Here is a 21,960-nt window from a genome sequence, read left to right on the forward strand (position 1 = left end):
CTTCTAGAGAACCAGGGTTTGATTCCCACACCCACATATGTAACTCCAGCCCCAGGGGATCCACTACCCCTCTTTTCTGGCACAGCACACATGTGGTGCACCCACATGCAAACAAAACACACATGAAATTAAAGGAAAAATATGTGAAGCTTGGTACCTTTAGAATGTGTGTATTTCACAGACATTGGGTTTCAGGCTTCTCTTGAAAATGTTTACAAAACTCAAGCCACACTACACCTTCAGCTGCTGTTGGCGGCCACCCGCTAGGGCTTCTCAGTGGCTGTCCACTCTGGCCAGGGAGCTCTCGCCAGAATTCCTCGAAGCTCCCATCTACCCTATCAGCCTTCCTCATGTTCCCAACCACCCTTGCACAACACGGGAGGAATACACAGCAGGCAAGACGAAGCCAGTGAGGACACTAGTGGACGATGGCCACGCTACAGTTTCTGCCCCCGTGTACCTTCAAACTAGAAAAAGAGTAGGACCTAGTTTAAGGCAAAGGTTATGCTGGAACTCAGAAGTCTTGAGCCTAGCACTTGTACTCCTTGAGGATGTTTCTAAAGGAGGCGGCACTGCATTTTGAGAAAGTGGCCTGTGAAGCCCAGGCTAGCCTGGAATTTTATGTGTAGCTGAGGATGGCCCTGAACGCCTAATCCTCTTGTGTTCACCTCCCAAGTGCTTGTATTAGAGGCACGTGCCACTGTGTTGGACTGAGAAACAAACCCAGGGTTTCCTGCATGCTAGGCAAGCTCTCAACTGAGCTACATCCCAGCTCCTGAGTTAATGTCTCTACCTGGAGGTCAGATGAAAGTGAGCCAGTGTCTAGCGGCTACACAATTACAGTGACGCACCTGGAGTTGACAAGACTCACATCAACGCAATGCTAGACATCCGTCCTGGGAGGGAGACTAGGCTACAGGTCTCAGGATTCCTGCCCCCAAACCCATCAGCCACACAAATGACCGCACCTGGATTCCCACTGAAAGCAGAGTTCATTGTCTTGTTGGTTTATTGGCCTAGAGAATTGGAAACACACACAAATCTGGAGATAAATATTGGTCAGTTTCTCTAAATCTGGGTCCTCACTACGTACAGAGCTAGAATTCTAAATCTTGCGTGCTGTGGTACAGAGCCAGGGGCCTTCTCACTCTGTCACCCTCTCCCAGGGAACATGGGAAAGAGGGCACACGCTGACAAGACTTGATCATTTTCAAATGACAAAACCCAAAATTTCCAATACCTGAAACTCACATATTGAAACTTTCCAGCTCAAATACATATTTTTAAGTTTCTGCTTTGCCATAACTTTGTTGCCAAATTCTGGGAGCTATTCTCCTGACCCATATTAAAAAACAAAATAAACACTTATAATCTCGATTCTTCCAAAAGGTGCGTGGTTTTGGAATTTTGATCTATTCTGAAATTCAAATTCCACAGTCCATTTTCACCCCTTTACTCTCCCGACTTCCTCAGAGGAGTACAGCTGAAGGGGACAGGAGACTTGTCATAGCTGCCCCTGCCTTCAGGCCTTCCTCAGTCTCTCTTGTGGTTCCGCTGTATATATAGATATATTTATATATATAATTTGTGTGTAGATATATATATATAGGTATTCTTTATTATGTATTTTTTGCAGTTTTTCTAAAGTGCCTGAAACAAGATTTATGGGAATTTTTAGTGATTTTTTTTCTTTTTTTTCCCCCATATTTCCCTGTTTGAAACTTTTTCCCCCTTAAAAACTGGAACTTGGTACATTCAGTAGGAAATTCTTCACTCAGGCTGTGGCCAAGACCAAGAAAAGTGCAAAGAGAAAGAGGAGGACTGGAGCGGCCCCTCCAGGATTAACATTCAGGAAGCCTGTCCAACACCCTCCCCCTTCCTGTGTACTGGGAGGTTGGGAAGGGGCAGGAAGACGCTCCTGGCCTTTCCAAACTCATCTTCCTCCAAAGCCATGAGCTTGTCCTCTCCACGGGAGGTCAGAGGGCAGCCATCTTGGCCCCTGAAAACAGTAGCTGACAGAAAGGCTGTCATTTTGATTAAAACAGTCTTTCTCTTTTTAAAAGTCATGCTCCTCTAATTCCCACATCAAAGTTGCTCCCTCAACTGGCTCTCCCCTGTGAGCTTTTTTTTGTGGGGAAGGTGAGGTGGGTAATCACACATTAGGGAGGCCCCATTTTTCCACAAGAATTAGGAACAAACATTTATCTTCCCCACTGTAAGGAAACATAGGGACCCCTAACCAGGGTTAACTAGTGCAAATTAGGGATCAGGGACTATTTAAAATCCCTGCACCCCATCCCTAGGCTGGGATCTTTGGGTGTGGGGAACTGAGTCAGAGATGGGGTATAAGGTGCTATTTTTGGAGGCATAGTTGGTGGGGATACCCCAAGCCCACCAGAAGAGAAGGATGGCGCCCTCGAAACCATCTGGAGTGACTGGCAAGGACAGTGACACTAGACGAGATAAGGTAGAGGCAAGGGTGGAGGGTTTACTCACACATTAACCCCCCACCGATTTTCTGGCTATTTGGTCTAATCTAGAAGAAACCATAGTGAGGGCTGGCAGGGAGAAAGTAGTCTCTTCATCCTACATGGAGTGCTTCAGACATGGTGCTCAAACTCGATTTAGCCCCAAAGAAGCCATGTATAAAGGCCAGAAGAGATATGATCTATTCACCTTTTTCGTCTTAAAGAATCTGGAGTCACTGGATTTTGGGGGGTAAAGGTTAGGGCCCAAGATTTCCCTGCCCTGTACTGAGAAAGTGCTCGGTCGTAGAAAACACCCTCCCACCCTCCTTTTGACCTGGATTGGGTTAGGCCATCTCCAAGTCTAGGAGCACAGGAAGGAATATGGAAGATCCAAAGGCATGGAAGCCAAGGAAGCATGGCATCGTAATATGAAAAAAACAAGGACAGAGAAAACCCACCCCTTGGGAAGAACGGAATCCAAAGCCATGCTTCCAGGCTGGTGGGTGGATATCACAATGGTCTGGTCCAGGCCCTGGGCCACAAAGAATGGAATGTGCTAGGAAGCATGGGGGAAGGGCTTAGAGAGCTTCGGAACAGCAGGCATCATTAGGTGAGCTTCCCCAGGTTTACAAATCAGGGGAGCAGGTTAGACATTCAGAGCTGGTGGGGGCTGTAAGTAGAGATTCAGATAAGTATATTGCTCAGTTGCCCCAAGGGCTGGAGAAGGGATGGGAGCTGGCTCTTCCCCTCACAGGGGCCATTCCCTGGAAAAGACTGAGAGGGGAACCACCAAAAATCCCTTTTCAGGGGGTGGGGAGACTACAATCACACAAAGCAGCCTGACTCCTGAGCTCCAGGGGCCCCCAAATCCCTGCACTAGAGTGTTATGGGGCTCCCAAGAGGCAGGGAAGCCAGGGAGCTGATAGTGGTGGGGAGCTCAGGGAGGGTGGCATCTGGTGAAAGGGGATCTGGCCTTAGTGCTCACCCCACATCTCCCTTTTGGGTTCTCTCAACCCCTGCCGGTTCCCCTATTCCCTTAGGGGGAACTGGCAGAGGAAGAGTTGGGGGAGGTGGGGTTGGTGGAGTAAGGGGTGCTGCTTGAGGATTCACTGCGTAGCCAAAGACCCCTGGCAGGAAGGGAAGGGCCCCACCCCCCTTCTCATCAGGTAGGACCATGTTGAGAGCAACTGGGAGAGCAGCCAAGTTGCTGAAGTTGTAAGGGTAGGCAGCAAGGAGCTGGGGGCCATAGACAAGTGGGTACGGCTCAGGGTAGAAGGTGACTTTGGCAGTCCCCAGCCCTTCCACCTGGTCTCCCTCAGAAGCTCCCACTGGCCCCGCATTCCCAGGTTTTCCTCTGCCACCACAGGACTCCCGGCTGCCTCCTATCAGGGCCAGGGGAAATTCCTGCACAGGTGGGTACACATAGTTGCCCACACCTGCTACTGGGGGCTCCTCACCCCCAGAGATGACAGGGTCCTGGAGAGAGGCAGTTTCAGGGGCTGCAGCAGCAGCAGCAGCATTGCCACTGCCAGCCTCCCCACTTGAGGAAGACACTTGCATCTCTTGGGGAGCCTCCTCCTTGATCTCAGTGGGCCTAGTGCCAATGCTGCCTTTGGAGTAGGCAATGACAGGTGTGGGAGTGCCCCCAGGCCGCTCCACAGCATGCCTCTGCCCATGTCGGTTCAGGGCAGCTGCCGTCTTGCACACCTTGGCACAGTGGGGGCAGGTGAATCGGGTGGAAGACCTTCTCCCAGTCCTGGAGCCATGGGAGCCCCCACTGTGGGCTTCCTGGTGCTTCCTCAGCTTCCTCAGGGTGGCAAAGGTCTGGGCACAGTCCCCGCAACGGTGCCTACGCTCACCACGTCCTCGTCCTCCTGGGCCCTCACTGATGGGGTTCTCTCCAGGCCCTTCGTTCCAGCTTCTGCCTCCAGCGTGGTGGTCTTCGTCCTCCTCGGGGCAGTCCACTGACCCCACTGAGGCCACCTACAGTAGTGCCAGCCTTGCGCTTAGGCTTGTATGAATAGTAGGGCCTCCAGAGCTGATCTTCCCCTCCAGCCTTGGATTCCTCCTGGTCCTCCTCTTCCTCCTCGTCCTCGTCCTCTTCCTCACTCTCCTCTACATCTTCTCCACTCAGCTCTCCAGGACGCAGGTCAGTTTCTGAGATGCGACGCTTGACAATGGCTTCCTCCCCAATTCGCACAGTGATCTGACACAGTGGAGGTGGAGCCTGAAGCTGAGAGGAGCCTCGGCCTGTCCCTGTGGGGGAACCCCCACTCCCACTAACCCCACCCACGGGTTTGGCTGTGTAAGTCAGAGTCCTCCCAGCCCGCAGATTCCGGCCCTTGGCCTCCTCTGTGGCTGAGGCTGGCCCTGCAGCTGTGGCTGGGCTGGTGGCGCTAGAGGCTGGGCTGGTGGGTGTGGCTGCAGGCTCAGGGGGAGGAGGTGGGTACTCTCGTTTCTTGGGGGGTCTTGGGGGAGTCGTATAAGTGATGACTGAGGCAGCTTGGGACCCTCCTGTGCTGGCTGGCCCACCCCCGGCTCCACCACTGCTCCTGCTCCCATGGACAATGACAGAGGGAGCTGGATGAGCAAAGGTGATGACAGAGGGGGGAGGGCCAGGCTCTGGGGCAGGTGGGGGCAGGAGTGGGGGGCTGGCTGGCATTGCTGCAGGGATCGGTGTGTGGAGGCTTGGAGAAGGAGGGGCCTCAGGGGCTCCCTGACTGTAGGTCTTGTATGGCCGCTTGGCTGCCCGCATGGGGAGCAGGCGGTACAGCTTGAGGGTATTAAGCTTGGGCTTGTAGCCTCCATTGGGTGTCTTCTCACTGGCTAGGAGGCCGGGGCTAATGCCATGGAAGGCTCGCTGGTGGGTCTTCAGGTTATAATAGGTGACAAAGGTTTCCCAGCAGAAGATGCACTGGTACCTGGGCCAGGACAGCAGGGAATAGGGCAGGAACAGAGCCACTTGAGTTAGAGGCCCTGAAGACAGGGCCTCATCTTGCCCCATCACCTGCAGCCCTCAAGCTTCTAACTCCCCCAGCAGCTTGCTCATCCTCCCTTCTTCGTGCTGCTTGCTAGACCCTGCTAGCCTCTGGAGCAGAACCAGACCAAGCTCAGCACCTTGTCTCTGGCTAGCTCCAACTCTCAGCCTCAGCTATTCTGTTGTGAAATGGGGAGAGTCACATATTTTAGCCTCCAAAATGCCTTCTGTGGTACAAACGACAGAATGAGCATGCTAAGGGGAAATCAGGTGCTGTTCTGCATGCTCTAAGTCCCAGCAGGCAGGCCTGTACTCCCACAGTCCTCTCCTGCGAGGGCAAACTTCTCTTTCCATCCTAGCTTTGCCCACAGCACAAGCCTGGATGGGCAGGCAAGATGCTGGCATCAGGTGAAGGAACTGGGGTTGGAAGGAGGCAGGTAGTGGCAGCAAGCTGGGACCAAGACAAGAACAGATCCCAGTGTGGATAGATGGCTTTCTAGACCCCGCATTCTGCCCGCCCCTCCCTTGTCCACCTGAGCCCACTCACCTGCGCTCCCCGGTGTGCCACACCTCGTGCTTGGTGCGGTACTCAGCCAGGGCAAACACCTTCTCACAGTAGCGGCAGGGGTACTTCCTCCGCCACGAATGGACATTGCTGTGCCGTTTCAGGCTGGACAGGGTCACGTAAGGAAAGGAACGCTCGCAGGCCGCACACACATAGAGCACATGGCCGGCCCACCACCCCTTCACACATGCTCAGGGCCCATCTCTGAAGCCCACTGGTGGTGGCAGGGTTGAGGTATCCACTCCTGCAGGCCCCCCAGGGCCAGGGGCCCCAGCTCCTAGTCCTGCAGACCCCCGAGGGTTGGACCCCCGTCGACACTGGGCCTCGTGTGTCTGCAGCCGCTTGGGATGGATGAAGCTTTTTCCACATCGGGGGCAGGGAAAGGGCCTCCGGGACAAGGAGGGCTGTGAGTCAGGAGCCTGGGCCTCAGCTTTGTCACCCTCCCACTGGCCATCTGCTCTAGGTCCTAGCCCTAAACCATGCTCTTCAGGTTGTGAGGAGGCCAGGGCAGTTGGAGCAGGAGGTACCCACGTATCGCCTCCTTCCCCCAGGCCCTGTAGGCGGGAGATACCCAGCCGCCGCCCCCAGAGCTCCAATCTCGGCCACAGCTGCCCCATCCCCTCCCCCCACCAGGGAGTGCAAGCCGGGCACTATAGATGAAGTTGAGGACATCGGAAAAGGCAGCTGCCGGGACCCCGGGCAGCTCTAGGACCCGTGGAGGGGTTGAAGAGTAAGGAGAGGCTGGAGGGGGAGAGGAGGAAGAGGAGGAAGAGGCAGCTTGCGGTGGTTGCAGGGCTGGGGAGCTGAGCCACCAGTGACCGGTGGGAGGGGGCAGTGGAGCTGAAGCTAGTAGGGCATCTCGGAAGAAGGGACTAGAGGCAGCCAGGACGCTGCGGTGAGCAGGGAACTTGGTGTCTCCAGCTATGAGGGTGACATCACAGAAGAGGCCACGGAGCCGCTGCTCATTGAGCTGATGCAGGACAGCAGGGGCATGGGACGGATCCGTCACCTCTGCAGGGGGTGGCATGGCGCCAGCCTAGACGTGGGGAAGAGAGGCCAGGGAGAGTCTCAGAGGCTGACTGAGCTGAGGTCAGGAGCCTCGGAGGCTAGGGCGAAGAATGGAGGACAGTTAGAGGCTGGCCAGAATCTGCTGGAAGGCGGAATACCTCAGGTCGCAGAAGTCATGGTTAACACTAAGCCACCCAGAATCAACCAATGTCTAAGACTAGTATGTCTAACAATCTGGGCCAGAAGAGGCCAGGGATACCTCAGGTCAGAGTGACGGTCAAGTGGTCATGACCTCCAGACTCACAGAAAGCAGTAGAAGGGGGAGGCTTGTCACACCCAACCATTTTCAGTACTGGACAAGATGGCTTCCTTGTTGGCCTCCTACTTTGGGTCTACTTTTTCCTAACTGTAGTCCTCCCCAGCACCTTCTCACCTGAGAACATAGCCAACATGGAGCAGAGCAGTGGCTCAGCAAGTTCCTTCAGCCTGGCCTTTTCCTTCTGCAGAGAAACAGAAATTGTGTCAGAAATCAAGAACAGGATAGGGTCCTCACAAGGAGACTATCCAGGACGTGGGCAACAGTTACTTCAAAGTCACAGACACAGAGGCTGCTTCTGAAGACCCTGATCCCCTCCCTGGAGCCGGTCAGGGCTATCTGGACAAATCCAATCAGACCAAGGAGGTCACAGATTACCGCTGAGCCTTGCTCTGCTGGCCCGAGAAAGACAATTTGCATTATCCCCAATGCACCTCCACAGGGCACAGTTCAACCCCACAGGCTCTGGACCGCCTCCACAGAGGACTCTAATCCCTTTGGCCCAATCTCGAGCCTCAAAGAAATCAAAGATCATGCATTTTTAAAAAATCACAGTGGGCTTATTTACACATCAAAATAGAGCTGTTCCCCTATTAGTCCATTGGCTAGCCTGATGAGATTTTCCCATCAGGAGTGTGCCTCCTCTATACACTGCAGACCCAGAATCTTAGTGGGGGCTCTCTAGCCCAAGTACCAGGTGACCCCTGCTCGCTCTAGTCCTAGCAGACCCCGGAAAAAGGTAACCATACAAGGGTGAGGGGCTCTAAGTCCCGCTCCTTACTCTGAGACCTTTGGCTTGCGAATCTTTAAAGCTGGGGGGTCCCTACTTCACCTCTTGCTGAGAGGGTCATCGTTGAGGTTATGACAATCACAAGTGAGCGTTCACAGCAGTGCCGGGCACTGCAAGTCTTAGGTCCCCATTTTCCGTTGAGGATCTGAGTTCCAGAGTCAGGCACGTTTCTATCCAAAGTCACATGTCTGGTAAAAACAGCAGAGACTGCCTGGGTCCTCCTCATCCACCCTCAATTGCAGCCAGGAAGTTCTGGCTCCTCCCCACATGTCATGGGTCACATATCCTCATTAGTGTCCCCACCTCGAAAGCTCTTCATCTAATTCTCATCATCCCCAAAATGTTCCTTTCTCATTGATTGCCCATAGTATCGAGGCTGATAGCTGTTCCAGGCAAGAAGGAAGGTGGTTAAACCGGACACTAGTCCAACGCTGTAATCATGGCGCCAGGCGCAGAACAAGAGCCCAAGTGTTGTCCCGTCTGTTGCGGCACTGCGGCTATGGCGCGAGTGCTGGGGACGGAGCCCGCCTCATCTGCTGTCTGCACTGTGTCTCTACTCCCTCTGTGACAGCCTCAGCACTGCGTTTGCACTGTTTCATTTTCCTGATCACGTGAGCTGGGCTCACTTTAAGATGCTAGGGGTTCAGGCATGCTAGGAAGCTTGCTCAAGGCTGGCCAGCCAGTTAGTAGTTAGCCTGGGATTGGACCCTATGAAGTCTGGCTTCAACGCCTCCAGTGACTTCAGAACAGTGCAATGAAGGATGTTAGCCCCCACAGAACATAGCCAGCCTACTTAGAACTTCTGTGAAAATTAGGTGACTCCTTCTTCTAGGAAGCCATGTAAAGACGAGCAAAGTCAGTTTGGTTCTAGTCCCCATTCATGAGGCCAGCCAGCCCCTCCCCCCACCGCACCACGTCACAAGACAGGTGCCAGGAGGTATGCACCCATGTGTGATTTGCCACACACAAGATGGGTGCTGGCAGGTATGCACCCGTGTGTGGATTGCCACAAGATGGGTGCCGGCAGGTATGCACCTGTGTGTAGACTGCCATGGTGTGGGAGAGAGCCTGTTGGTGCTTCTTAGAACTGCACAGACCCAAAACTGGCCTGGCCCTTAACTGTCATCCAAAATCATTATTACTACACACTTTGGAGTGCCATTTACTTATGGGCAACGTATAGCAAAATATGTTATGCACACCATCTCATTTTAACCACTGTGAAGAGGTTAGCCACTGCAAAACTCATCTTCGGGTCAGGGGATGTACCCATGTGGTTATCTGATCCTGGAGTTTAGACCAATTCATCTGACTCCTCACTGGTCAGTGCCCTCAAAGGGGTGGTGGGAGATGGTGACACTAGCTATGTGATCCTGAAAAAGTGACAACCTTTATATCAGTGTCCTTGTCTGTATGGAGAGGGTGATAACTCGTTCCCACTGTGCAGGGTGGAAAAGGTAAAATGAGCTCCTCACTTGTAGGCTCAACCAAACAGGGATCAACACTATTCCAAAGTGCTGCTCCTCTACTGAGCACACAGACTTCCTTCTCTTCTGATCAGTCTCTACACAGCACAACAGAACAGCTATTTAAACAGCTGTGGTGGAACATGCTTGTACGCACAGCACTGGGAAGGAGGAGCAAAAGGACCACAGCAAGCTCACTGACAGCCTGATCTACATATCCGAATATCAGGCCAGCAGAGCCACATAGGAGCACTCTGAATCAAAACAAACAAACAAAGTAAAATAAAACAAACACTCGCAAAACTATTCATGTGGAATGTATGTGACATTAAACATTTTAAGAGATAACAAAGTAAATGGGAGGATGTATATAATTTAGATGCAATTACTATGCCATTTTGTTTGAGACAGGGTCTTATGTAACTCAAACCTTGAAGTGATCAAGGATGGTCTTGAACCCCTTCCTGATCGTACCCAGTGCTGGGATTACAGAAATACATCATTTTATATTTTATATAAGCAACTTTAACACCTAAGGATTTCAATACCCATGGGGTACTCTGGAAGCAACCTCTCATGGTTACCAAGGGATGACTGTACCCCTCCTTGGATCTTAGTCCTGGAGAATGGGGAAGAAAGTGATGAAGAAAAAAAAGGCAGGGCTGGAGAGATGGCTCAGAAGTTAAGAGCACTGACTGCTCTTCCAGAGGACCTGAGTTCAATTCCCAGCACCCACATGGTGGCTCACAACCATCTGTAACCTGGCAAACAGGCATACATGCAGGCAGAACACTATATACATAATAGATAAATCTTTTTAAAAAAAAGGCAGAATTTGCTCTTCAAGATGAATTTGGTGGTAGGCTGGAGAGATGGCTCAACAGTTAAGAGCACTACTCTTCCAGAGGACCCAATTTCAATTCCCAGCACCCACATGGCCGCTTGTAACAGTCCATACCTACAGTTCCAGGGGAATCTCGTGTCTTCTTCTGGTACATGATAGTAGACATGCATGCAGGTAAAATACCCATACATATTAAGTAAATAAATATAATTTTGAAAAGATGGGTTTGGTGGTTCTGTGGTTTTAAAGTCTTATTTGTTTGTCCTCTGCGTGCGTGTGTGCGTGTGTGCGTGCGTGTGTGTTACTGGCCATTGAACCCAAGGCCTCGGGCATGCTAGCGAAGCCCTCTATCACTGACCTACATTTCTCTACTCCTAACGGACTGAATGGCCTCAGAGCGCCACTAAGCACACATACCAGGATGCTTCCTGCTGTTCTCCAGATCACCTCATGAAACCTCGTGTTTCCCTCCCCAACTGTACTTCCCCGCATGTCACTAGTAAAGCACATTGCTCGTTTATCTCTAGAATGTGGGCTCCAAGGAGAGCGGGGTAGGGAATTTGACTATGCTGCTTGCTCAAGTATTTTGTACTTAGAACAGTGCCTAGTGCATAATGAGATGTCAAAAAAAATCTAGAGGTTAAAGGTACACCACAATGATAGGACACCTCCCTAGCATAGCCTTGGTCCCACCCTGTCCAGAATGATGACAGGGATGCCAGAATGGCAGGATTTGTGTTGGTGGCACAGGCCTTTAATCTCAGCACTCTGGAAGTTGTGTCCAAAAGAGCATGGATTTGAAGTTAGTTTGGGCTATATAATGAAACATTTCTAAAACAAGTAAAATTTTTTCTTTCTGGAGTGTCTGCTCTCAAAAAAGAAGTCATCCTTGGAGTTGGGGTGATGACCATACCTTGGCATTTGAGAGATTCAGTTTTCTAGAGGTTCATCGTTTCATTTAATTATATCCTCATAGCCAGCCACAATAGGCCATAGTAGGTATTTATATTCTCCCAGTTTTACAGAAAAGGAAAGTCAGAGAGGATAAACCTCGTTCAAGGTCACATAGATTGTGAATAACAGCCAAATTTTGAATCTATGCTTGGATGACCCCAGATGCTGAATCTTTCCTCTGCCATACAGCTGGGTCCTGCCCTGAAGAGCCTATAGCAGGCCAGCTGGTTACATAAACCACCACACAAACTCTCACGTGCGAAGTGCTAACTGTGTCACATCTGACTCCACCCTTTCCCTTGCTCCCAAATCCAGCAGTCACCAAGTCCGGCTGAAACTGCATGGGAATGGCTCACAAGCCTTGTCAAGTCCCCCAGCTGCCAAACTAGTTCAAGCTCCTGTTAACACTCAGGTGGATCAAGGCAATGGACTACACGCTATCTACTTGCCTGTTGGTTTACCTCTTCCACTGAGAGTCCTTAGCACTAACTGCAGCCTAGAGTAACTCCTGGGCTGAAAATGGCCCTTGGAAGCTGGGTCTGGTAGTACCTGCCTGTAATCCCAGTACTCAGAAGGACTGCGGAGAGTTCAAGGCCACCCTGGGCTACATTTTGAGACCCTATCTCAAAAACACGAAAGCTAGAGCAAGATCTCCCAAAGGGTTTAGGCAATGTCCCACACGCCTGCAAATCTGAGTCCCCAGGATCCACACGGTACAAGGGGAGAACTAACTCTTGCAAGCTGCCGTCTGAACTCTATCTACATGTACACTGTGGCATGTGTGCAAACAGAAATAAATACATATAATTGAAACAATCCGGGATGGGGAGAGAGTTCTGTGAGTAAGAGCGCTTGAGTTCAAATCCCTAGCACCGATATAAAAAGTTGGGGAATGACCCTGTACCTGTCACAACGGCACTGGAGGGCAAAGACGGGTTGAGGGCTCACTGGCTGGTCAGCTAGGCAAAATGGCAAATTCTGGGTCAATGTTAGACCTTTCTCAAGCCAATGAGGCAGACGTCAATAGAGGAAGACAACCAGGTCTTGCTCTGGCCTCCACATGTGCACTGGGCACTTGTACCGACACATTCAAGTGCATGAAACACACACACACACACACACACACACACACACACACACACTTTATGCCCTTTCCTTGACCTCTTCCCAACATCCCTCCAATCTGTTAAGACTGAACTAAAATCCATCATCTCCTTTGCCCTTTCTGACTCACAAGACAAGAACAATCCTCTTCCTGATTAATCAACATTCAGTGCCCCCAGTCAGCACCCACAAAACAAAGCCACAGATACTCAGAGTCTTACACCCTGGGCTGAGACTCTTGAGAGCACAGTCTATGAACACAGGTCTTCAAAAATAGACTGGTGAAGGGCTGGAGAGAGAGCTCAGCAGTTAAGAACACTTGTTCTTGAAGAGGACCCAGGTTCAAATCCCAGCATCCATATGGTGGCTCACAACCATCCATAACTGCAGCTGCAGAAGATCCAACCAACACTATCTTCTGCCCTCCTAAGGTACCAGGCACACACGTGGTGTACAAGCAAAACATTCAAACACGTAAAATAAATAAATAAATCTTTAAAAAATAAAAAAAAAAGTATTGGTAAGCCAGATGTTATGACTCAAGCCTGTAATCCCAGTATTCAAGAAGTTGAGGCAAGAAGAGTAATTAGAGGCTAGTTTTGGCTAAAGTGTATACGACCATGTCTCAAAAAAAAAAAGCGATTTGCTCTACACAAACTGGTGTGTGCGCAGGCACGTGCATGCTGAGTGATCCAGGAAGCACAGAGGACAGGAGTCAAGAGACAATATCTGGAGCCTCATGGCCTCTCACTACCCAGGTGACTCAGGGAAAGTACTTCTCTGGGTTTCAGCAAGGCAGTCAGATGCCAGAGTGAGGAACGGATGAGCGATGGTACATAAAAGCCTGGGACCAGTGCCTGCACAGTTAGGGCAAGCCAACTGTTTATGGCTACTGTTACTAGTGAAGCTGGGAGCAGGGGATTCTCTGCAGCAGCAGGGCTGATGGGGCTGACACACGAATAGTTTCTACTCTGTTGCTATATATCGGGTCTATTTTCCATATGCTGCAGGAAGGTTTGTAGGGCATTAGTCCCATCGTGTAGATGTGGAACAGGACACTCAGAATGTCCCCATGAGGAAGTTGTAGAGGTCCAGGACACTTTAGTTCCAGTGCAGGGCTCCTGTTTCACACTTGTCCTACAGGCCTCATGGGCAGCCAGCCCCATCGCCCATTACAGAGGATATGGCCTTAAAGCCCTCCACGCCCCTACTGTAGACACAGTGCACAGTGTTGTACATAAACGGAGCAAGCATACAAGTGTATCTCCCACCTGCACAGGACCAGGTCCCAGTGGTTAGGGAAACCTGTTCCAAAGAATCTGCTTAGCAAGCAAATTCTGTCCAAAGCCCTTCCATTGTCACGGAGCAGGGCCCCACGTGCGTCACAGATACCCGCAAGGGGGTAGAGAGATGGAGAGGGCAGATCAGGCGGAGGAGACTAAAACCTTCATGATCCTTTTTTCCATTTTAGTGACAAAGTCACACCCGGCCTTTACATAAACATGGCCCAGGAGCCACTCTGTCTAAACTCACTTCCCCTGTAGGCGCCAGGACTTTCCTCTCTATGGCCCTAGCATGCTGGGTGAGGGACAAACACACAGACCATACAAAAGAAGAACAGTGCCACCCAACAACACCCATGCCTACTGCTCCTGCTCTGGTTAACCTTTATCTCCCAACCTTCCCATAACATCTCCGGGGCAGCCTTTCATCCGTCACTGAAGCACACAGAAGGAGGACACACACTCGAAGCTTTCCACTGGTCTCCTGGGTCTGAGGCCCACATTGCCCTTGTCATGCCACCTCCCTCCTCCCAAGTGTTTTCTGACCAGCTCGACTCCGATCCCAACAGCCCAGACAGGCTCCCACAAACAACGTCACAAAGAATCCCGTGGAGAATGTTGCAAACACGCAACCTTCCCCTTGCTTGGCTGCCCATCATCCCATAAACATATCTTGCATGTCCCACCCGGAGTCCCTTGCACCGGTGCCAGTGGACCACAGGCTTCAGTTTCTCATGCTCCTGCCGATGAGTAGACCTGAGTTCCAGACATGCAGCCCCCATGGAACTTGCCCATCACAAACACACAACTGGACCACGCCTCAGTAGGACTACAGAAATGGAACTCGGGCACGATGCCTTCTGATTCAAAGGTCCACAACTGCACTCTTCAAATGGGTACATACACCCTGCATTCTGGTGCCCCCCATAACACACACACACACACACACACACACACACACACACACACTACATGCAGCTATACAGAAAATAAACATTTATATGTGCAACACAAGACTTATGTACAAGAAAACACATGCTGGCAAAAGTACACACACAACCCCCAGACACCACACTCAAGGTATCTGTCACCTAAAGCTAAAGGGCCAAATCTTGTAATTCTGGACCAATGAGTACCCCTCCTGGCTTTCTATCTCTGTGTATCAGGGAGGGCACTAACAGACCCCTCCGTGTCAAACTAGCAAACGGTGGTGCCCAGGAGGAGCAGTTTACATTGCCCCACGGCACTGTAGGAGGCATAACCTCTAAGACTCACAGCAACAACACGGCCCCGACGGCGCGGCGGTTCCGGGCCCCTGCTCGCACTGCGCACCCTGCACACCCCAACTCTGGGGCGCCCAGAGGGCCACCCCTCCCCCTCTCTGCCTGGCTCCTACGCCATCGCTCTTCCAGAAGCTTGCAGCGCTTGCCCGGGATCACACCCGCCCCACCCCACCCCCAACCTGCCCCACAGAGGGAGGGGGACATGGGGCTGCAGAATTTAATCCTTCCTAAGTGGAGTGACTGAGACCCTCTCCATGGCCTTAGGAGACCAAGTCCCCCAGCCGCGGCTCGCTGGACGCCATACCCGGGCGCCCTTAAGTCGCTCCCCAGCGCCGTGCGCGCCCGGGGGCGGGGCCTATTCCAGCCCCCGACCCCTGCGCCCCTATTTCAACCTGGAAGGGGAGCGGTTGCGGGGCGCGGCCCGGGCCCCCGCGGCGCCGGGCAGCGGAGAGAGGGGGCCAAGGTAGTTGGCTCCCGTCCGCCCTAACCCTGCCCGGTTCGCCCCGGGGCCAACCTGACTGCGATGGCGCCGCGTCCGCCAGGCCGGGCTCATCACCGTGGCCGCCCCCGGCCACTCGGGTTTCGCCCTCCTCCAGCTCCGGCTCCAGCTCCTGCCCCGGCCCCCCTAGCGCCCGGCCCCGGCCCAGCCCCGCTGCCGCTGCCGCCGCCGCCGCCACTGACATCATCGGCTCCCCCCCTCTCGCCCCGGTCCTCCCCCCACCCCCACCCCCGGAAACAGTCTCCCCTCCCCCCCCCCCCCCAGCGCCGCTGCTGCTGCAGAGAGGAAGCCAGCACAGCGCAGCGCAGCCGACACCGACCCTGGGCTCTGGTGTCCGATGGCCTTGGCCCGGTGGATCCCATGCAGGGAAACAAACGGCGCTGGGTGAACACCTTGCCGGGGCGGTGGCCGGGCTGTACTGCCCTCGACCACTCACTCCCTGGGAAGGGACTCACCCCCACGCCCGCCCTTCCCTCTGCACATTCTTCACTCAGGGGTGCACACTGCCTAGAGCTTGCTGCGTGTGCACATTTGCTCACCACAGACACGCACACCATACACGTTCTCCCGGCTCGCAGACATACAACACGGTAGACTCACAACTGGGCCCAGTGGAACCTATAGACCCAGAGTCAGCATCCTCAGAGAGCAATAGCCCTGGGGCACCCCTTTAGGAATGCCTACGGATTTTCATCTGACCCACAGGCAAGGAAGGCCCTAATGTGGCATAATGGGGCCTTACATGAATGATCACTAGTGCAGATAAACATGAAGCTTGGAATTTGATCTTAACCAGTGGAAATACCCACTTCTGGGTCCTTGCATATAAACGCAGGTCTTGGTGTGGGTCTCCTGCACTGCATACCATAAGCATAAGAAACATAAGAAGCATAATACACTACACACAAGAAACATTCCTGAACTGTCAATGGACATAATACACTACACACAAGAAACATATTCCTGAACTGTCAATGGGACAATCCTACGGACTCCTCCCTGGGTGCAAAATTTAAAACTCTGGAGAGGTCTGGCATGATGCTACTAGGAGGCAGAGGCAGACGGATCTCTGTGAGCTGGAGGCCAACCTGGGCTACAAAGTGAGAGCCCCATCTCAAAAAAACAAAAAACAACCCCACCCTAAACAAAAACAAAAACAAAAAAACATCAGGAGACAGAGGTGCAAACTCTCAGAATTCTCCGTGTGGAACATGGTGGCTCAGGTATTAAGGTAGCAGAGACAGGAAGATCACTGCAAGCTCAAGGTCTAGCAAATTCCAAGTCACTCAGACCTATACAAGCTACACAGCAACCCTTTTCCTAAACAACAGCAGCAATGAAACAAACCAACCCACCCCAACACTCCTTCAAACATTTGTGAAGCTAAGCATGGTGCCCCATGCCTACAATCCCAAGCACTCTGGGAGAGGATAGCATGAAGACCAGATTTCAAGGCCACATTCCACAGAGTACTAGTGAGTTTGAGACCAGCCTGGGCAAGACCTTGGATCAAAAAAAGCAGGAACTGAGGGTTAGAGAAATTGCTCAGTGGTTAAGAGAGGGTAGTGCTCTTGCAGATGATCCAAGAGTTCAATTCCCAGCGTCTAAGTCAGGCCATTCACACTCTCCTGTAACTCCAGCTCCAAGGGATAGGATATCTCTGGCCCCGGCAGGCACCCGCATTCATGCACATCCTGTTAACACTGATGCACTCACACACAGTTAAAAATAAAATACAGCTTGGGTCTGGAGAGCTGGTTCACACTGTACACTCACATGCACGTACCCACACAGGCTCTTTTTCTTTCTTCCTTTTTCCTCCCGCTCTGGCAAGGTCTCACTGTGTAGCTCTGGCTGGCCTGGAATTCTGTCTATCACTCTGTAGATCAGGTTGGCCTGAAACTCACAAAGTTCTTCTTCTGCTCCCCAAATGCTGGGATTTGAGGTATGGGCCATCACGCCTGCCCACACACTAACTTTTTTCAAAAAAGAAACTGAGACTATAAAGATGGTTCAGTGGTTAAGAGCACTGACTGCTTGTTCAGGTCCAACTCTCAGAACTCACATGGCGGCTTACAAACATCTGTAATTCATTTCAAGGGATATGGCCCCTTTTTCTGACCTCCAAGGGCACCAAATTCACATATAGTACACAGACATACACGTGGGCAAAACACCCACACACACAAAATAAAACTAAAAAAATAGGCATAAAGGTCGGGTGGTGGTGGTGCATGCCTTTAATCCCAGCACTCCGGAGGCAGAGGCAGGCGAATCTTTGTGAGTTCAAGACCAGCCTGGTCTACAGAATGAGTTCCAGGATTGCCAAAGCTACACAGAGAAACCTGTCTCAAAAAAACCAATAATAATAATAATAATAATAATAATAATAAAGAAACAAAAGAGAGCTGGGGAGATAGACAGCTCACCTGGTAAAGTGCTATCAAACAAACATGAAATGAAGACCTGGACTCAAGAAAAAAGTTGGGAAGATTGCTTGGAGTTTAAATCTTTAAGCCCCACATAAAGCCAGACATAGTATTCGTTTTTATAAACCCAGCTCTCCTCCAATGATGAGATGGAAGGCAGAGTCGGTAGGATCCTCTGGAGCTCTCAGGCCAGCAATTCTGACATTTGCTAAAGCACACAGCAAGACTCAGACTAGGCAGAAGGTAAGGACAGACACCTGAGCTGTTCTCTGACCTCTACATGCTCACTGTCACACCTGTGCCCATACTCACGCTTATGGCCTGCACAAATACACCAGAACGAGAGAGAGAGAGAGAGAGAGAGAGAGAGAGAGAGAGAGAGAGAGAGAGAGAGAGAGAGAGAGAGAGAGAGAGGCCAAACATGTAATGCTCGAAATCACGAAGTGGGGGAGATGGATGGATCCCTGGGGTTTTTTGTCCAGTCAGCCTAATCTACTAGGCAAGTTTTGGTCAACGAAGAGACCCTGTTTAGAAAAAAAATTGAGAGGTAGACATAACCTAAAGAAAAATACTTAATGTCACCCTCTATGTGTCATGTATGGACATGAACACACACACACACGTACAGAAACAAACAAAAAATACAACCCTTATAAAATGAGGCAACATCAACCAAAAGCAGTTTTATTACAGAACAGAGAGAGAGAGAGAGAGAGAGAGAGAGAGAGAGAGAGAGAGAAGGAAGGCAGACAGAGAATGAGAATGAACCTGGAGTCATAGCAACAAGGATAGAAAACAAGCCTGGGACAGTGGTGTACACCTGTGATCTGCCCGGACAACACAGAGAATTCCAGAACAGCCTGGCCTACAGAAAGAGCTTGTCTCTTTCCCCTTTACCCCCCAAACTCACCCCAAACCAAAACCATAAACCAACCCACAAAATAAACAGTAACAACAGACCAGAGTTGGAATTTATGAGAAAACAGTCCCTCCCCACCCCCTCAGGAAGGTTCCAGGGAAGAACCTTACCCCCACTCCAGGCAAGTCACAATGGCTGGAGCTCTGAAGGGGACCCCAGGAAGAGAGGAGGAAGTCCAAAAAGAGACGGTGAGTATCGGGACAAAAGGGGCAACGGTCAGCATCCTCCTCTAAACTTCCCAGTGGTCCTGGAGACGCCTACAAGTGAAATTCATAATGATATACCCAGAAGTCCTGGGAGCCTGTGACATCATATGGATACATAACATTTGCAGCTAACTCCCTTTCCTCAAACGAACAGAGTATCCCTGGGTCCTCTGTTTTCCTCCCAGGAACTTGATGCTCCCAGAGAGACATGATGCTGCAAGACGCCCCCCCTCCCTGCTTCCTGCTTTAGATGCTCATGGCCCACATTGTACCACCTCATCCATCTTTAGGCCCTTTCTAGCTCCCATGAGCTCCTCTACTATCCTGAAGGGTCCACGATCTCAACCTGGCACTCACCTTACCCCAAGTTGCCCAGGCTGTGGTTACCCTCATGTCCAAGCTCCTTTCTTCCTAACAGGATGCCAGCCATCCCTATTTCAACTTACCTGACTTCACCCAGCCATCACCGCCCTCCACTCCAGTCAGCTTCCTCTCGAACTCTCACCATCGCTGCGGGCCCTCTGATGCTACCAAGGGCCTGTTTGTGGCCCTGCTAGGTGGAGGCCTGTCTGCTGGCTTCGTGGGCCCGTTCTCCCGTATGGCTTACCAGACCTCCCACTTGCCCTCGTTGGAGCTGCTCATCTTTCGATGCCTCTTCCACCTCCCCATTGCCTTGTTACTTAAGTTTCGTGGTGATCCGCTGCTAGGACCTCCTGCTGTCCGGGTTCGGGCCTTCCTTCACGCCATGCTCAACGTCCTCAGCATTGGATGTGCTTACAGCGCGGTGCAGGTGGTGCCTGCTGGCAACGCAGTCACTGTTCGCAAAGGCTCTTCCACCGTGTGCTCTGCCCTCCTAGCACTCTGCCTGGAGAGCCAAGGTCTCAACGGCTACGCCTGGTGTGGCCTGTTCGGCAGCACCCTTGGACTAATCATCATTGTGGGACCTGGACTAGGCACATTGCAAGAGGGGACTACGGGCCTCTACACAGCCCTGGGCTATGTACTGGCTTTCCTGGGGGGTCTGGCACTGTCACTGGGGCTGCAGATTTACCGCTCTCTACACTTCCCGTCCTGCCTCCCAACAGTGGCCTTCCTATTCGGCCTGGTGGGGTTGATGGTCTCTGTACCAGGCCTCTTTGTGCTACAGACACCTGTGCTACCCCGAGACCCTCTGAGCTGGAGCTGCGTGGTGGCAGTGGGGCTCCTTGCGTTGGTTTCCTTTGTGTGTGTGAGCTATGCGGTCACCAAGGCCCACCCTGCCCTGGTATGTGCTGTCCTGCACTCGGAGGTGGTGGTGGCCCTGATGTTGCAGTACTATGTGCTCTATGAGACCGTGACACCTTCTGACATCATGGGAGCGGGGGTTGTGTTGGGCAGCATTGCCATCATCACTGTCCAGAACCTCAGCTGTGAGAAGGATGGGCAGATGGAGGAGTGAAATCAGACTTGAGAGCCTGGGGGAGGGTGGGACCGGCAAATAGAAGGAGAGACCGGAATAAAAATCATGGAAGAACAAACGTCTCCAAAAGAATTGGTGTAGAGCTGGGGAGATGGCTCAGCAAGCACAGCCTAGCGCTAGGAAGCCTGACAAGTTCGCTGTCATGGAGAGGAAGAGAGCTGACTTCTACAAATGATCCTTTCCACAGGCGCGCTGTGGTATGCTCACACACAATAAAAATGTAAAAACAAACAAAACCCGAAAGGGATGCCCTGGGATTCAGGGTGACTTGGGACTCGATGGAGAGGGAACACCTGAGGCACAGGAAGCCAGCAGGGCATGGGGTCAAGGGATAAGGCCATATAGTTAAGCAGTGAGGTCTCAGATCCAAGGGACGTCTGGTAGTGGTCCCTGGTGAATAATCCCACAAACAGGAAAGAGCGTTAGGAATGAAGTGCGCAGGTTGTCAGGCAAACAGCCAGCTACGGCTCTGGGGGAGGGGAGGGTTCCTTTTCCCTTGGGCTCCCTGTCCGGATGGTGACGTAACACTGACATCAAACGTGGATCACTGTGGCCGTGCTGTTGGTACCGTCTCTGCACTGGAGAGAGTGGAAACACGCCTTTATTGGAGACTCCTTGAGACCATCAGCCGCCTCCTTATTTCTGAAAGGAGAATTTCCTAAAAGCTCATATTCCTTTTTGACCTCAAATTCCCCAGGATTTTCGTTTTCTGCCCCGGCCACTAATCTGCTTTACTCGGACAGACTCGGTCGCGTGATCTGCGGCTCTCGGGTAGCAGCCATCCTTATTTCCAGAACAGGCCTTTAGCTTTGCAGCTGGAGATCCAAGGTCAGGGCTCCGTGCAGCTCTCCATTAGAGGACAGGAGGTGCCACCCCACCCCGGGAGGCCTCACGACAAGTATCAGCTTTCAATCGCTGGGACTCGCCATCTTGTTTGTCTTGTGCATAAACCAGCGAAAAACTGAATATTCATGACCGAGGGCCGGCCCGTCTCTCCCTCCCTCCCTCTCCGGAACACTCTCCGGAGGCCTCGACAGGCCCCGCCTTCATTGCCGACGCGTCGAGCAAACCATTTCCCAGGTGTGGGGGGGGGGGCGACATTAATGAGGCACTTCGGCGGCAAAGGAGCCTGTACTCCAAAGCCGAGTAAAGGTGGCCTGACTTTGTCCTCGATTCTGCGAGCCCTAAGCTTGAGTGCCCGGGAAATCGGCGGGGAGGGAGGCGACAGGATCGGAAAAAATTCTCCTCCTCCTGTCACGTCAAAAGAACACCCAACCAGGGAGCCCGAGCCCGAGGGTCAACAACTCCGGCGCGCGCGCTCCGTGCAAGCCCGTGCGGGCGGCCCCGTAGCGCAAGGGAGGGCGGGAAAGGAAGGGGCGGGACACAGGGG

The 21,960-nt window shown here is 52.1% G+C and overlaps 2 protein-coding genes across 2 annotated transcripts; one reads left to right on the top strand and one right to left on the bottom strand.

Moving 5' to 3' along the window:
- Positions 1-991: 991 nt before the first annotated feature.
- On the bottom strand, positions 992-21,583 carry Zbtb4 (zinc finger and BTB domain containing 4). Its single transcript, XM_038328871.2, is given in 9 exon segments — positions 992-4,368; positions 4,370-5,389; positions 5,993-6,594; positions 6,596-6,637; positions 6,639-6,791; positions 6,794-6,841; positions 6,843-7,046; positions 7,452-7,518; positions 19,016-21,583. Coding segments are annotated over 7 exon segments (2,979 nt in total). The 5' UTR covers positions 7,038-7,046; positions 7,452-7,518; positions 19,016-21,583; the 3' UTR covers positions 992-3,449.
- Slc35g6 (solute carrier family 35 member G6) lies at positions 19,037-20,549 on the top strand. Its single transcript, XM_038328872.1, has 2 exons — positions 19,037-19,093; positions 19,530-20,549. Exons 1-2 carry the CDS (start codon positions 19,037-19,039, stop codon positions 20,547-20,549), a joined length of 1,077 nt encoding a protein of 358 aa, XP_038184800.1.
- Positions 21,584-21,960: the final 377 nt, after the last annotated feature.

Source organism: Arvicola amphibius, chromosome 4, assembly GCF_903992535.2.
Source record: "Arvicola amphibius chromosome 4, mArvAmp1.2, whole genome shotgun sequence".
Lineage (NCBI taxonomy): Eukaryota > Metazoa > Chordata > Mammalia > Rodentia > Cricetidae > Arvicola > Arvicola amphibius.